Source organism: Entamoeba histolytica, genomic scaffold, assembly GCF_000208925.1.
Source record: "Entamoeba histolytica HM-1:IMSS scf_1104750516897 genomic scaffold, whole genome shotgun sequence".
NCBI lineage: Eukaryota > Evosea > Mastigamoebida > Endamoebidae > Entamoeba > Entamoeba histolytica.
The window spans coordinates 25,008-43,194 of NW_001914997.1; the positions used below are offsets into that span (position 1 = coordinate 25,008).

At 25.4% G+C, this 18,187-nt stretch overlaps 5 protein-coding genes across 5 annotated transcripts, besides 1 other annotated feature; 2 read left to right on the forward strand and 3 right to left on the reverse strand.

Annotated features, from left to right (window-relative positions):
• Positions 1–110: 110 nt before the first annotated feature.
• EHI_040660 (60S ribosomal protein L11, putative) lies at positions 111–666 on the forward strand (the record flags this gene model as incomplete). Its single annotated transcript, XM_646371.2, has 1 exon — positions 111–666. One exon carries the CDS (start codon positions 111–113, stop codon positions 633–635), a length of 525 nt encoding a protein of 174 aa, XP_651463.1. The 3' UTR covers positions 636–666.
• Positions 667–738: 72 nt separating this feature from the next.
• Positions 739–1,682, reverse strand: EHI_040670 (uncharacterized protein; the record flags this gene model as incomplete). The annotated part of the gene is made up of 3 exons (XM_001913834.1): positions 739–1,317; positions 1,400–1,451; positions 1,510–1,682. 3 exons carry the CDS (start codon positions 1,680–1,682, stop codon positions 739–741), a joined length of 804 nt encoding a protein of 267 aa, XP_001913869.1.
• Positions 1,683–1,910: 228 nt separating this feature from the next.
• Positions 1,911–3,650, forward strand: EHI_040680 (uncharacterized protein; the record flags this gene model as incomplete). The annotated part of the gene is made up of 1 exon (XM_646370.1): positions 1,911–3,650. One exon carries the CDS (start codon positions 1,911–1,913, stop codon positions 3,648–3,650), a length of 1,740 nt encoding a protein of 579 aa, XP_651462.1.
• Positions 3,651–3,723: 73 nt separating this feature from the next.
• On the reverse strand, positions 3,724–7,071 carry EHI_040690 (phosphatidylinositol 3-kinase, putative; the record flags this gene model as incomplete). Its single annotated transcript, XM_646369.1, has 1 exon — positions 3,724–7,071. One exon carries the CDS (start codon positions 7,069–7,071, stop codon positions 3,724–3,726), a length of 3,348 nt encoding a protein of 1,115 aa, XP_651461.1.
• Positions 7,072–8,540: 1,469 nt separating this feature from the next.
• Positions 8,541–13,328: a repeat region.
• Positions 13,329–13,578: 250 nt separating this feature from the next.
• EHI_040700 (coatomer protein gamma subunit, putative) lies at positions 13,579–16,113 on the reverse strand (the record flags this gene model as incomplete). Its single annotated transcript, XM_643107.1, has 1 exon — positions 13,579–16,113. One exon carries the CDS (start codon positions 16,111–16,113, stop codon positions 13,579–13,581), a length of 2,535 nt encoding a protein of 844 aa, XP_648199.1.
• Positions 16,114–18,187: the final 2,074 nt, after the last annotated feature.

Sequence of the window (18,187 nt, forward strand, 5' to 3'; positions counted from 1 at the left end):
AATTTACAAAAATATACAAAAGAATTAATGAATATAGTTTAAAATGAGAAGAAACTTGGAACCCTTAAAAAAGAAACTTAAAAAATAAGGTAACCCTTGTGGCAGAAGTAATGGCAGCTAAGAAGTCTGATGTTATGAGAAAGATTAAGATTGATAAACTTGTCCTTAACATTTCAGTTGGTGAGTCTGGAGATAGATTAACTCGTGCTGCTAAAGTCCTTGAAACTTTAACTGGACAAACCCCAGTTCTTTCTGAAGCTAGATACACTGTCCGTGCTTTCTCTATTAGAAGAAACGATCAAATTGCATGCCATGTCACAGTTAGAGGAGCTAAAGCTGCAGAAATTCTTGAAAAAGGATTAAAAGTTAAGGAATTTGAACTTAAAGCTAACAACTTCTCAGCCACTGGTAATTTTGGATTTGGTATTGAAGAACATATCGACCTTGGATTAAAATATGATCCACAAGTTGGAATTTATGGTATGGATTTCTTTGTTGTTCTTGCTAGACCAGGATTTAGAGTTTCACGAAGAAAAAGAATGCAAGACAAAATTGGTAGAGACCATCTTTTAACTAAAGAAGATGCTATTAATTGGTTCAAAGAAACTTATGAAGGAATCGTTCTTAATAAGTAATTGAATTGCCGGATATTCGGAACTGTTTAGGAATTTAACTTGTTTCTCTTGTTTTAATAAATAATATAACAAAATAAATAAACGTAATAAAATTGATATTTCATCAATTTATGAATTGATTAATGTTATGACTATGAACATTCCACACTTGTTGTAAAGAAGTGAGAATTGAAAGTAAGTGTTTTAAATGTTCACTTTCTAAATGAATTTCCTTTTCATTTCTTATCCAATAATATTTTGATTCAAGTAAATAAGCTTTTAATACTTTATTTTTATGAGTAATTTCTGTATTTTCTAATACTAAACCATCTGCTAAGGTTTCTGATGGATGTTCAGAATCTACTGAGTCAAGGAGAAAAAGACGGAGAATAATTTCTGCTTGTTGTATATATATTTCTGCTGTCATATGGGGATGAGGAAATTGAAAAAAAGTATGAGTTGGAGTATCAGGAAAGAGTAATGAAGGAGGATGAAGAAGTGACTGGATAGCTAAATCAATTGCTGTGCAAATATTATCACAACTGTTTTTTATTACATCAAAATTCATAGTTTCAAGTCTTTTTAAATTAGACTCAATAGTTCCAGTGTATTGAAGAATTTCATATAATTGTCGAAGAGGACAATCTACAACATTGAAATTTTCTTGTTTTAAAGTCCACTCTTTACAATCAACTGTTATTCTCTACAGAAAATAAGTTAAAAGAATAATAAAAAATATAAACAGGTTATGATTTTAAAAAGATTTAAAATGACAAATAACAAACTGATCCTGCACATTCAGTCCCATTTAAAACAATACTCCCTTGAAAACCTTCTCTTTTAAAGAGATTAATTTCCTACAACAATTTATTAATAATCTGACATAAAAACAAACGGAAAGATAAATGTCATATATTCTTGGTGACTTGATTCTTTTTCTGGATTGATAATTTTTGTAATTTCATTACATAAACATAGAGATTTCTTAATATCACTCTGAAAATAATTGACATACCACGTTAATTCTTCAGCATCAAAAAGAGGAAGTGTTGAGAGAGAAGGTTCCATTAAAAACACTATATTTGTTAGTTTTCTTCAACGTTATAAAATCTGGAGATTTTTCTTTGTTTTTATTTGGTTAGAGATTTTTATGTTTAGCTTTTTAATTAGATTATTTGTTGTTATTAAAAACATAAAAAATAATGTTGTATTTGCATCTTAGTAAAAAATATTGGATATTACAGAAAAAAAAATAAGAAAGGGTTTAAAAAAAAAAAATTAATAAAAAATAAAAGAATGAAAGGCATAATATTAACCACATTATTAATAATTTATAGTAATGGGTTGACATGTGTAGCAAACAGTGATGGAACAGTAGTAGGTTGTGATTGTAAAGGAGATTGTGTCATTGACTATAGCGATGTTACAAATGATATAATTTATGCAACAATGAATGCTGCTGAATATTATTTAAAAGATAATGCTGAAATTAATGCACAGAATGAAATCCTTGTTAAACGTATTAATGCGGTAAACTTGACACTTTCTGGTTCTACAATAACAATTAATGATCTTAGGGCAACAAACATATGGTTTAATACACATGTTATTATTGATAATTTATATGCATTAGGAAGTAATATTGGGGCAGAGTATAAAGTTAATATTTATCAACCAAATGAAGTTCATGTTAATATGCCAATTATTGTAAATAAAATAGTTTCTTCAACTTCAACATTATTTATTATGAATGATATTCTTACAATGAATAATATACATCCACAAACATTTGTTGGAATTTCAATGTTCAATGTGTTACCTGCTTTTTCTTTTTCTGGAGAGAAAGTTAAAGTGGTAATGACGTTTAATATAACAAATTCATTATTACGTCGTTTGCCTGGAGGTACATGTAAAAGTATTTGTAATCAATGTAATGCAGTTTTTCAAAGAGGATTAACCCAATTTAATTTAATTATGACAAATGAAACAAGTATTTGTAATGTAGTTGATAAGGGGTGTCAATACAATACATTAACACAACAATTTGAAGACCTTAACCAAACAATTCTTGGAACAAGTGTATCAATGAAATGTGATATTGAGCCATATATTCGTCCAGTTGTATTTGTTAATAAAACGACTATTAATAATAATAAAGGTATAAATGGTTCATTTGTTGCTATTGCACCAACTCATTTTAAAGGGACATTTTACTTAAAAAATTTAGCAACAACATCTGATGTTATTATTGATGATCCAGTGACCATAGAAAATGTGGTTGTAACAAATGGGTCACTAGTTGTTGCGGAATTAATAGCAGATCAAATCATAGGTACAAATATTACTATTACTAAAAAATTAAAAACAAATACATTAGTAGCAACTCAACTTCTTATTAAAAAGAATTCTTTCATTGAAATACCTGATGGAATGGTTCAACTTACTGGAACAACAGAAATTGAAGAAAATGTTATAATTAATTTTACACAACCTAAATTAACAAGTGCTTCAGGTGCTGTTTCAATTGTTCAAGCACCAGTAATTATGTTAGATGGTAATTTAACAATTCATCACCCAAATATTCCAATGATTATTGGAAGTCAGCAAGTTATTTTTGGACAAAACTTAAATTTATCAGTCATTTATCATGATGAAGGATTTTATAATAATTGTATATCTGATGGACTATTCTTATTTAAAGGAATTCAAGTACCATATGTCTCAGGAGGACAATACCTTTTTAGTGTTAATGTTTTTTACCCACCATTGAATAAATCAAAAGTTGTATCACTAATTCCAAATGTTGAAATGTGTCATAAAAAAGGAGGAGATTATATTGCTCTTATGAGAAGTTATTTTACTGGATATGATCAAAGAAATTATTGTCAAGCAAGTCAAGTAGTATTAAGAGAAGAAAATCGTTGGTTTATTCCAATAGCAATAGTAGGAGTTATTTTAATAGTATCAATAGTATTATTTATATTCTTTATTATTAAATATAGAGTATATAAAAAGAATGAAGTGATATTAGCTTAAGATATAAGTTATTGATTTGTTTCTTTTCTTTAAATATAAAAAAGAATTTGGTTACAAAACAATATGTGAACTACTAATGTACCATTGAATGCATAAAGAAATTAAGTCGTGTTCTAAAGGTTCCTAAACTTTGAGAAATTAATGCTCTAAATTCTTGTTCTGCTTCATCATCTGTTTTATCTAACATAAAGGCATCTTTTAAATATTGAACATCTTCAACGTGTTTTAGTTGTGGAACTCCACTACATAACATCATCATAAATGAATAAATAAATGTTTTTGCATTATTTCTAAGGATCATAAATCCTTTAGTACAAATATTTTCAAAAAATGAATAATTGTCAGTGTCAGTATTTCCCATTGTAATAACAAACATAAAATCATTAGTTAATACAAATGGAGCAGACTCTTTATTGTAAAATCCTAATTTAATAATATTTCCTAAGAAATGTCCAAAGTCAATATGAAATAAATGACCATCTTTAGATACCATAATATTATCATTATGTCTATCTCCTACTCCAATGACATATGTAGCAACACAATACCCTGCACATGAATATGTAAAATTTTCAATTGCATTTTTTAAATCTTTTTCTTCTAAATTTTTACTTTTTATCCATTCATAAATACATGCGTCATCAAATACTCCAGTAATTCCTCTTCCTTTTGTTTGAATACTATTAACAGTTTCACAATTTGGTACAAATTGAATAATTCCTGATGTTGTTGAAGTTGCAAGAACATTATAAATAGTCATTCTAAAATCAATTCCATTCTTTTTCCATAAATCATCCATTAATTTAAACATTTGTAGAGTTAACATGTCTTGCATTAAATTATCTCCAACTTTAAAAATAAATCGTGTTTCTTGTTGTGAAAAAATTGGTGATGATTGAAAACATAATAAGATAGGATGTGCATTACTATCAAATACTTTACATTTATTAACAACAACACAACTAACAGTTTCTCTTGAAGTAAATGGTAATGTTAATCTACTTCCTTGTAATGCATTATTTACAACTGTAAGCATATTTGGTAAATTAGTTTTAATTTCATCATCTTTCCAATGTTTAGCATTAACAGCTGTTTCTTCAATAATTTTAATAAAATTTTCTTGTGTTTTTAATTCTTTTAATTGAGTACCACACATTGAATTATATACTTCTAGTAATATTTTAGACCGTAAACTAATTTTTGTCTTTTCATTCTCACCAACCAATAACCAATAAAATAATTGTCCCATATCTCCTCTATTCTTTAACGCTCGCTTTAATAAAAATAATGCTAAAGATGAACATGTATATGATTCAAATTTTAAAACTTGAATAAATTGTGGTAAATATCCAAGAATCACTTGATCTTTAGTTTCTTCTAATAAACGAACAGCATAGTCCCTTGCTGGTGTAAATGAATTACGTACATCTAATAATCCAATTACTTGAATAGGACTAATTCCAGGCCATATTTTAATCAAATCAGCCATTTCTTCTCTTGCTTTATAATCTGTCCAAGGAACTGCTCTTAATAATAAATCTATAGAATCAGGAAATTGTATGAGAATATTAAATCTATTTTGCCATATTTCATTTTTTTGTTCATTGGTTAATGGTTGAAATGGATCATTATGTAAAGCTAATTGTTGAACATCATTAGAGATTTTGAGTAAATTTTTTGGTACTTGAGGATATTTAGCTTCATATGGCTGATAAAATATCTTTATAACAGGGTCAGGAAATTTAATTGAAATTATCGGAGCTGTAGGAGAAGGGTTTTGTAAAGGACTTGAGACAGCATCAGATTCTTCATCAGGCCAAAGCCTTAAATTGACATATCCAGATAACAAAAAATTTTGAAAATCAAACAATGGAGTATTTACAAATCCTATGACTACTTTTTTTCCTTTTCTAATTGCATATAAAGTAATTCCAAGACGCGTTTCTAAAGGTAACATAGAATAAGAGAAGTCAGTTATAATTTTACAATCAAAAATAGTATTAATTACGTCAGAAGTAAAATATTCTTTATTACATAATTTATCTGTTCCCATATATAAACAACAACTTACTTTTAATATAATTTTATATTTTTCAAATGAACGAGTTTCAAAATAGTTTTTAATACAACTAGTTATTTCACTTTCATCAAAGAATTTCTTAAATACAATTTCAGGATCAAAATTTAATAATTCATATATTGTAAATGATAGTATTTCATTACTAAAATTACTTGCTTTACACTTCTTTTTCTCTTTTAATAAAAGATTTTGATGTTTTAATTGAATTTGATTAATTTCTTCATTAAATTGTTTTTGGTCAATTAATTCGATGTTTATTATTTTCTCTCTTCTACTAATATCATTTATAATAGAATATTGTCTCATCTCTTTTTGTTCTTGAAAATAAAGTCTAGTTCCTGCAATAACTAATTTATAATTTGAAATTTTTACTGGTATTCTTGTTGATACTTTTGTACTAATTCCTTTTTCAATCATTTTTTTAACTTCTACCCATTTTAAATTTGTCATACACTTAAATGATATTTTATATTGTGAAAATGAAGTGTTAATAGTAAGTAAAACTGGCTGCATTAATCCCCCACAACTAATTTCTGCTTCAATATAATTATATGGTAATACTTCTCCATTCATTTGATACAATGCAAGTTCTGATATTTGAAGAAAATTTCGTATTTCAACTGTATCTTCAACATTCATCATATCTTTAGACATTAATATTGGTTTAGTATTTTGGTTAATACAAAGATATTCACGTTCAACAATATCATTATTACTTCCATGAACTCCACTTTTACCGAATCCAGATATTCCGTTAGTTAATAATGAAATAGCTTTTTTTTCTTGGTCACTTAAAACTGATACTTTTCGTTTTGCTAAATGAGATTCTTCATATGACATTTCTGATATTTGAATATCTTCTGAAGAACTAATGGGTTTAAGTGTTTTTGCGGTTTTATATGTTTTTGTAGGTTTCTTTCTTTTTTCATCTATTCCTAAGATTGTACGTTGTTTTGCCAACATAAAATCTAATTGGTTTGGAAGGTCATTAGGTTGTTGAACTGAGAGAGTTCTAAAAGTTATCTCACTATTTAATGCTTGTTGATCACTTGTCTTTTTAGCTATTTCAATTGATTGTTGTGAATAATTACGAGGAAGACTTGGTAAAGGACGTCGAGTTGATGGACTGACTTTGGTTTCAGACTGAACAACCGTCTTTTTATCTAGAACCGCAGTTGAACTTGAATGAAAAAATTTACTTTCAGTTTTACTAACTAAAGGAAAGGTTTTCTTTTGTCTATTTGGGTTATTAAAATTAGATAATTGAATAGTATTTGATCTTGGTTTAGCTTTTACAGGAAGGGAATTGGAGGATATTGGAGGTAACCAATAACTATCCATAGTTTTTGTAATTATCTAAATAACAAAAAAAACTAAAAAACAAATGCTTATTTGTTAGATTCATATCGTCTTAAAAGTTTTAATTTTTAGTAAATTATTTAAAATTTATTAATAATAAATGAATGATAGGGGTGTTTCTTTTTTTGTTGAAATTTCTTAATGATTAATGCAGCAAAAACAGACAATCAAAAATGAGAATAACACCTTATTTTTAGAGTATTTAATAGTTTTATTATAATATTATATTGAATTATGAATGAAAAATGTGTTTTTAATGAAGTATTATGAAAAATAAAATTATATTATAATGAAATAGTTTAAATATTAATAAGAAATTATATTGAAATTAATTATGAAATAGTTAATATTTATTGTTTTATTATTATACTTATTTATTATAAAATATTTATTATTTTATTTCATTGAAATAAAATGAATTAACATTATTACAGTGTTATATTCATTAAAATATCTTTCTTTTCAACTTTCATTATTTTTATATTCATTAATTAATATTAATGATATTTGTACTATTTTTTTTTTTATCATTTATTAACATCACATTATTTAATTGTTTTATTTTAAATCTATTTGTTTTAAAAATAAATGAGATTTGTTTTAATGATATTAATAACTTGAATTTTATGTTATTAATTTATGTATTAACATTTAAATACAATCATTCATTCTACTTTAAATTTTGATAAAAATACAAATGCTCTTCTGAAATAATCATTGATATTATTTGATATGATAACATTTATTTAAATCAATTAAATTTCATTCAATTTAAACAGAAAATGAATAAGAGATTAGAAATAAACATATTCAATTTTATTCAATATACTAACAGATGATTGGTATAATTCATTCACCAATTGATTAATAACAATATTATATATTCAAATGATATAAAATTACAATTTAATATATTATTATTTATTTGAAACATTCAAAACACTTTAAAAATGACTTATTGAGAAATGTCAATATAATTTAAATGAAATATTCATTATTAAAAGTATTTTTTTCAATTTCATTTGTTGAGTAATTGTGAAATATGAGAAAATGAGAGAGTAAGAAATGTAAAATGAAATATTGAATAATAATATAAATGAATCAATTAGTTAATGATATTCATAAATATTATTTTTTTAATCAATTACCAATACATTCAAAGAGTTAAATAATAAATGAAATATCATAAAACATAGAAATTGTTTAAAATCTCATTTTAGAATATTTTAAATTACATAAAAATTATCTTACTTTAAAGAAACTGTTATAAATTTAATTATGAAATATATGTTAATATTTCAAAGTTTTTATTAAACAAATAAGATTTTAATTCGTTGTTTTGATAAAAATTAATTAAAAAAAATGTATAAAAGCGTATGGAATTACTATAACCTCAAAATGATTTATTTCATTTTTTTGGATAAGTATAGAAATAAATGACTATCAAATTATAAAAAGCAATTAATTAAGTATTAATAGAACTAGCTTCTATTCTTCCTGGCTCAGGGGAGACTAATCCCGTCCCTTCGTCTTCATCTTCTTCTAGCAGCTCTACGGAGTATGTTTGATTGTGATCTCCGCAGTATTCCATGACATCCATCATGTTTTTTATGACAACGTTTTTAATTTCTTTTTCGATGTCAATTTCAATTTTTAATTCTTTAATTAATTTATTACTTTCTTTATTCATTAATCCATTGATTGAAATTACTACTGGAATTATTCTGACATCTTTTATTTTTTCTATTTTCATTATTCTATTCTTTAATTTCTTATACTTATTTCTTTTCTTCATTTACACTCAATTAATATTGTGATCAGCCACAATAGTCATATCAAATAATAGACCAGTTTTGTTCTTTTTATCTAATACGTATATGTCTGGTCTTTTGTGGTATTGTCCAACACTTTTAGAATTATTTGTTTGTTCTATATCATTGTAATGTCTTTATATTGGAACACTGTTTCATATGGAGGTTTTTTATATTGTTTATTTCCTGTATATTTTCTTATTAATCCCTCCCATATTATAATGCCTATATGGTCATGTTTTTCCATTTGTGATTTTTTATGACCAATACAAGATAATAGAATGTATTGTACTGTAGCTATCTTGTCTTTACAAAGTGTTGAGTATTTCAATCTTTCATTTTTCATTATTTTTGCTTTCTTATACCCACAAAATATTGCTCCATCTTGCATTTTAGTTAATTGGAGAAATGCATTCTTTTTAATATTGGTGGACTTCCATGCTTTCACTGTAGTAGTTTTATCTACTCATTTTGACTCATTCCATCTTCTGAAGTGTCCACTAATTTGATGACACTTCCATTTTTTGATGTATTGGTCGGTTAATAATTTCTTTATTTCTACTACTACTTCTTTTTCTTTTTTCTTTTCTATAAATTCATTTATTATTTCTTCTATTTTTGTTTCTGGGATTTTATGACCTAGGGCTTTTTTAATTCTATTCCATATTCCCTTCTTACTGTACCATCTTTCTAATATGTTATTTCCTATTTCACTTTCTCTGGTACAGTAGTACATTACTGTTCTTACTAATTCAATAACATATTCGTCCCTTATATTTATTAATCATTCACCCATTTCTTATATAATGACATACAACCGATCTTTGGAGTTTCACCAATGTATTTTGCCTTTCTTAAATATTTTCTTATCTCCAAATCAATTTTATCTAGGTCAGTGATTTTCCAATTTACAACTGATGCTGAATATCTGAAGATAGGGATTACTTCAGTGTTTATTCTAGTAATATATCTTCTATTACTACTTTCATCAGTGTTTATTTCTTCCATCTTCTGATTCATTTTTTCTTTGATGGTTTTACAATTGAAGGTGTCATCAATTTCGTCGGATTGCTATATTCCTAAGTATTTATACAAGTCCTCACCTTCAATGACTGTGATGTTTTGCATTCCATTTGGTATTTCCTTAATGTTTTTTAATACCAATCCTGACTTTTTCTCATTCATTTCCATCAATATGTAACTTATTATTTCTTTAATTTCATTGTGGATTATTCCCATTTCTTCACTACTTTCTGTTATTATTCTCAAATCATCCATATATAATGTGTGATTTGCTTTTGGGAATTTCTCTTCGATGATTTGAGAAATTACATTCATCTGTATGATGAATAGTAGAGGGGATAAGGAATCACCTTGTAAAATTCCTCTATTTAATTTAATATATCCTAGATATTCATTAAATTTATAGCCGATGAATATCTTCCATCTAGTCATCATACTTTCAATAATGTCAATGATGACACCCTCTACATTAAAATACTTTAATGATTCGATTACCCATTCGTGGTTTACTGTGTCATATGTTTTCTTAATGTCATAATATGACTCCACATATTTTGTTTATTTTTCTTCTTTCTGCTGCTTTAATATATAACTATTAATTATTCCTTCTTTAGCAGCTAAAGATTGCAACTTACATCCCAGTTGATTTTTACTAATTTTCAATGATTCACAATTCATGTTAAGTCTTCTGTGAATCTTTTCTTTTAATATTGAGGTAAATACTTTCATAATTACATTTGTACAACTGATAGGACGATAATTAATGACGTCGTTCCTATCAATTTGTGGATTAATAAAGTTCTTCCACTTACCATATCTAATGGGATGTTTTCAGGGAAGTGCAACCATTCATTAAAGATATTGAGAATGATTTCTCTTGATGATGACATCCTTTTCAAATAATACCCATATATAGTGTTTATTCCTGATGCTTTCCAGTTACTTATTTTCATTATACTTAAATTTAATTCATTTATTGTTATAATGACACTATCATAATTTCTATATCTTTCATTCAATATCGTGTTTTGTTTTATTTTCCAATTCTCTTTATTTAATTTCACCTGTGTTTCATATAACATTTCCAATATTCTAAAGTAATATCGTTATTTGGGTATATTTCATTTTTTGGGTCTTTCTTCCTTATTCTAATTTTCTTATTAGAATCAAACATGATTTTATTTGTATTGATTCTGATTATTTCATTTTTATTAAATTTAATTCTTTCTTTTATCATAGTCATCATATATTTTAGGTATTTTATTCTTTCTAGTGCTTTAACTTTTATTCCTTCTTCATCATATTCTTTTAATTTCATGATGCATTTTATTCTGTACAATTTCCCTTGACCAAATCTTCTAGTCTATTTATTTTCTTTATATTTCTTTTATTTCATCAAATTTATCTCTTATTATTTTATTTTGGAGATAAAGATGCATAACCATTGAAATCCTCTTCATATCATCTTGCAGATCCTGCATTCTGCTTCCTGACCATATCCATCTATTATTAATTTCCATTATTAATCGGTCAGCTTCTTTTCTTTTCCAGTAGTAATTAATGTTTGAACATTTTTCTATTTTCATTTCTTTTATTTTATTGATGAGAGTGTTAAGATATTTTTCATCAATTTCTGTAGAGTTATTCTTTAATATTATGTTTTTATTATTGAATCACACTCTACTCTTCCTTCTATTATATCATTTATTTTCAATTTAATGTACCGTTTAATATTTTCTTTTATTTTATGTGATATTTTAATATATTTAATATATTCTTTTTCATTATTGACATTGATGTTTATCATTTTTATTATACTTTCTATTTGTTCCCATCTTAATTTCTTATATAATTTCTTATTCAACCAATTAATTGCAAAACAATACAACACTTCAATTAAAATTTTATTTCTTTCTTTTGTTGTATTTCTTGTCTGATTATCATCTCTTGTTTTTTGACAATCAGTGCTTTGCTTTTCTCTTCGATTTCCACTACTGTCTTTTTCATAGGAGTAGTTTCGTTCATCTTCATCGTTCCCGATGATGCTTTCCTCAGTACTGGTTGTGTATTTATCACAAGTGTCATCGTTTTCTTCTTCTCTAATTCCTTCTGTGAAATAAAATTTTCAATATCATCTTGTTGTTTTGATATTATTTGTTTTTGTGCTTCATTTTCTTTTTGTGTGTTGTCTAATTCTTCTCTTGTTATTTCTGCAATTTCTTGGTTTTTAATTGCAATTTCTTGATATTCAGAGATTTGTTTTTCTTTATCTCTTATTTCTTTCTTTAATTCTTTAGTATTTTCCTCTATCATTTCAATTTTCTTCTCTAGTGTGTTTGCATTTTGTTCTAGCATTTTGTTTCTCTTTTTCAACTTTTCAATTTCTTCTTTCATTTCTTCATTTTCTTTTTCCATCTTCTTTTTATTAGCTTGAATACTTCGGATTTTTTCTTCTTTATTATTTACTTCTGTGATTTTCTTTCCTTCTATCTCATTTATTTTTCCTTGTAGTTTTAAGTTTTCTTCTTCTAATTTTTCATTTTCTTTCTTCATTTCTTCATAATTCGTTTGAATCTTTCTATTTTGTGTTTTCATTTCTGTAATTTCTTCTTCAAATTCTTTCCTAACTATTTCTTTTGCTTTTCTCATCATTTCTTCTGAGATAGCTTGTTCTTCTTCCATTCTTTTCATACTTAATTCTTTAACTTTTTCTTTTAATTCAGTAATTTGATTTTGAAGTGCAAGTATTTCTTCTTTATCTTTTTCTTCTTCTATCTTTTCTTCTTTATTTTTTGTTTCTTCTTGTGTTTTCTTTATACTTTCTTTGCTATTTATTATTCTTGCAATTTTACATCTATCATTCATTTCTTTAATTGGGTTTTTGTTTTTAATTTCTGCTTCTATAGCCTTAATGTCTTTTTCCTCCCAATCTTTTGTTTTTTCTTTAAACTCTTCTTTAGTTTTTTCCATTATCTTTTTCTTTTTAATTGAATATACTTCTTGAAGATATCATACCATCTTTTCCTCTTACCTTCATATTTTTTAAGTATTTCTTCGTATTCTCCTTCTTTCAATTCATTTGTTATTCTTTTTATTCTTTCTTGTATATCATTTATTGTTAGCCATTTGTATTTGTTATTTGTATAATCTTTATTATTATTGTATTTACCTTGTTTTTTATTTGTTTTTCTTTGTGTCTTTCGTCTTCTAAACCCTTTTTCCTTGGTGTATCGTTTACCTTTATTATTATAATTGTTATGCCATTTATTGCTATTGACATTTCTTTTTTTATTGTATGACCTTGGATTTCTATGTCTTGTTTGCTTTTCTTTACAAGACCCTAAGGTTTTACACAATAGCCATGGCATTAAAATTTGTTGTATTTCCTGCATTGGAAAAGGATCTCCCGAAATAAATGACTATCAAATTAATAAAGAAGAATGTTTTTCTTTAATTTTTGTTATTAATTTTTAAATAACAAGATAGCATTTTGTTATATAAATCAAAAAAAGATTATCACAACCTGTTTCAGAAAGTAGAATTATAAATTAGAAGATATATTTTTGTTAAAGAGATACTACATTAATTTAATTTTGTTTAAATTATTGCTTATTTCTTTCAATAAAAAAAACATAAAGAATTTAAAGTCTGTGACTTATAATAATGCTAATAGCATATCTGGTATTAATGTGTTAGTTGACCTAATACATACTTCTACAGTTACCCCTTTTTCATCACAAAGCATTCTTAAACGAATGAATGTGGTTGCTGGTTCTTTTAATAAAATATTTCCTGCAAGTAATAGTACATGTTTCTTAACTGCCTTTTTAGCATCATCCGATCCATTAATAACATTTAGTCCAAATAATTCTTTTAATTTGTCAACAGCAATTTGTAAGTTTTTAAATGCTGGGAATTTAAATATTTGTGTTTTATTTGCTTCTTTACTAAGTGATTCAAATTGAACGTTCCAATCTTCAATTTCAACTGGACTAACAAAATCAGATAAATTCAAAGAGACGTTATCAATAATATATTCATCTTCATCTCCTGTATCATCTTCAATATTTTCTTTTAATGTATATATTAACTTATTTGAAAATGTACCAATCAAACTATCTGGTCTGTCTAATACCACTTTAATGATATCACTTCCTTGTGCAGGAAGTGAAGAAATTGTGCTTTGTTCAATAATCTTATAATCTCCTTTTTCAATACCAATTTCTATGGAGACATTAGACAAACAATAATCAGTTAATGTATTAGTAATAGAATATAATAATACAACATTATTCTTATAAATCATCTTCTTACAAACAACATCATACTCACTTCCAGTTGTTGTTAGTGTAACTTCACTCTTCTTTATAACTTCTCCAAAACCTTCAATAATCTCTTGTTCCTTTTTGACTTCATTTGAAACTTCTTCTTCTTTGATAGGTTCAATGATAATAGTTTTCTTAGACTCTTCTTCTAAGTCAAATGGTGTTTCACAATCACCATTAATATATTGTTCAAGAACATGTTGGAGAGCATCAATATCAGTTTGACTAGTAATAACAGGTGTTTCAACTTTTGGAGTATCTAAGAAAACACTATAGAAACAAGCACGATCTCTAACTTCTTGATCTTCATCATAAGCACATTTCTTTAATATTTCAATAATATTGGGTTTTAACTCTGGAATTTCTGCAAATTTACTTAATGTAGTGATACCAGCAGCTCTAATAATAGGTGATTCAAGTAAAAGTCTATTATAAATAGATCTTATATATTTCATTGGCTTTTTTGAATGAGGACCTTCTTCTCCAATGAAAGAAAATACTTTCATAATAATTTCTGGGTATTCACAATCTTCAATATAATCAGCTAAGGTAGTCAGTGATGTTTCTCTACATCGTGGCTGAATAATACATAAACGACGAATAGTATTAACTACAGCAGTTTGGAATTTTACTCCTTTAATTGTTAAGGAATGACTTAAGAAAGATAACAATGTAAGATATTTACTTGGATAACGTTCAGCTAACTTCTCTACAGTATTAACAACTTTTGTTCTGAATGAGTCAGGTAATTCAGACATAAATTTAGCAACTTTATTTAATAATCCATCTATGCTAGACTCATTACAAATGTTTAATGAAGTGGCAATGGCAAGTGTAAGAATAGCTCTATTACTTTCTCTTAATAAACTTTCTACATCTATTCTAACTGTCGATACCAATTCATTATATCTATAACTCATTTCACTTACAACTCTAATAGCCTCAAATCGAAGAATAGTTTTATTACTTTGAAGATAGACTTGAATAGAATTCATTAATTGTGCAGAAAGAGATTGTGGAGCAGCATCTAACTCAAGTTGAGATGCCAATTTAATAGCTTCTAATGCAACCAAATCATTATTTGGTCTCATTGATGTTTGAATATATTCAACTAAAGGAAGTACAGTTTTGCTAAAAGCTCTTTCTCCAATAAGAATATCTTTACAGATTTTTAATAACTCAACGTGTGCATAAGGAGAACGTAATGGTTTCTCTTTACCATAAGTAACTACACAACGAATTAATGCTACACGATCATGTTTTTTAAGAATATGAAGAAGTCTTATTGCTTGATATTGTACTAAATGATTACTTGATGAAAGTGCTGTTGATATTTCTGGCATCCATTTAGCAACTACATCTGCATGAGTAAGAGCAAGTTTACATGCAGTAGATAAAGCACTAACTGAAACATTCGGTATTTTGTCTACAATTCCTTGTTTGTAGTGACGTTCTAAAGAGTTAATAGTTTGATCAGTTAAAATCATTCCAAGTGTTCTTAAAGCAGAAGATCGTTGGAAGTCATAAGTTGAAGTAGCGTCTTTACTCAGTGAGTTCATTACAACAAAAACATCACATGCGTATGGAATTACTGACCTTAAAGCAGTAAATAATAATTGCCTTAATGGTACATTTGGTGAATAAAATAATTTTGTTGTTGCAAAGAATAATTCAGTTGCTTCCTCTTGAGTGAATGTGTCTCCTCTATTAAAAACAGCAATTAATTTAGTAAGGAATAATCGACATTGGACAAGATTAATTTTTTGTTCAGCACAAACAATGCGTTGTTGGTAAAGGACTCCTTTATCAGGAAAGATAGTTTGTTCAAGGACTCCAATATTGTCTTCATCGTCATATACTTTCATTTCTCTTTTCTCTTTTTTTTGGTTAGTTTTTTTTAAGTTCTTTTTTATTTTTCATTTTTACATTAATAAAGTTTTATATCACATTTTTTAAAAACAATTTTTCTTAACAAGAATGACATTAGTATAAATTTGGTTATTGCATAAAAACAGCAAACTCGATTTTGGGAAGTATCAATAGGGAGGAAACAAATTACAAAAGAGTATTTTTAAAAGGGTTTGGAGTTATTTTAGAAGTATTTTTGTATATGTTTATAAGTTTTTATTCTAAAAGAATAACACTAATAACAGTTCTTGAATATTGATATAAAACCATATTTTTAAGCTGAATCATCTAACATTTTTTCATTTATGTCTGACAGGTCAGCATTAGTAACAGTAAAATGGGACTTACCTGCTCATAATGACTCTTCAATAGTAATTAATCCATATTTGGATGACTTAATTCAAACTCTTGAACAAAAGTATGGTAATACTCTGGACGATGAAATTTCTTCTATTCTAAAACATGAAAATCTCGATGACTTTTATGTAGATACCCCAGTGAATCCAAACAAGGTTTTGATTGATCAACAAACATTTTACACACCGACTCTTTAATACTATCGATTGTACTAATTTTAATTCTTTTCTGATTTGTTATTATCTGTTTAGAGTAGCACTTATATTTAATTATAATATCAAAAGATAATAATTATCTTTTTATTAATATCTTTTTGATACATTTAAGATAATACAATTAAACATAGAATAAATTGTTCATTAAGCTATGAAAATAAATTCTGTTTCTTTATATAACAGAATTAATAAATTTATTTAAAAAGTTATGTTTTACTTAGTTACTTGTAAAGAAATATTATTATGATAAAAATACAGTGTTTTTTAATCATTACTTACAATTATTGTACTTTATGAAACTTATTAAATGTATTTTGTATGTAATAATATTAATACTTTATTGAAACACATTTCTTATAGTTTAAAATAGAAAATATAGGGTACGAAAATTAGCAAAGAAAAAATGCATCTAAATAATTTACAAAAAAGAAAAAAGAAGCAAAGTATTTTGCATTATTAGAATTTTCCATTTATTATATTTTGATCCTAAAATAAAAATAAAAAATAAAAAGTATGATAAATACAGAATATATAAATATTTATGTTTATATTTTATGATCACTTGTAGTCATTTTGTATGAAATATTAATGAAATAAATGATTTGATGAATCATATTTATTTTTATTATTTTATTCTTTTATTATTATGTTATTTATATGTCTTATTTTTATATATTTATATTTATTTCTCTGTTTATATTATTTATATCATTGTGTTATTCTTATTATCTATATATTATTATATTATTCTTATTATATTATTTTTATGTTTATATTATTTAGATTTTCTTATTGTTATTCTTTTCTATTTAGTTGTATTTGTTTATTCATCTTTTCATTTTTATATTATTATCATTTATATCTATTTTCATTTTATATTTATTCTCTTTTGTTTTATATTAATATTAAATTTATCTTTTATATTTTGATTTTATTATTATATCATTGACTATCATTTCTCGTTTTATTTATCATTTATTCTTATTATTCTTTTGTTTTATATCCTATATCATATATTCATATCATTTTCATTTATATTTTATCATTTATTATATGTTATAATAACATAACACATATGATTGAATATATAATAAACATCATGTTAAATTATACATATAAATAATAAACATAAAAAATAATACAATATTTTTTTTCAATAAAACAATATTAATTATTTTGAATCATTAAATTAGACACTTTTATTGAATATTTCTAATTTTTACATTAAAATTACACTTTTTATTTCTTCTTTTATTACATCTTTGTGATTTATTATTTTTATATTCTTCTTCTACTTTATTTTTATTCTTTTATATATTTTTATTCTTTTTATATTATTTGTTTTTCGTTGTTTTTCTATTTCTTTCTTCTATTATTTATCAATTTTATATTCATTTATTCTTTTTATTTCTTTTTTATTAATTCTTGAGTATTGGATATTTCTTTATTATTTCATTTG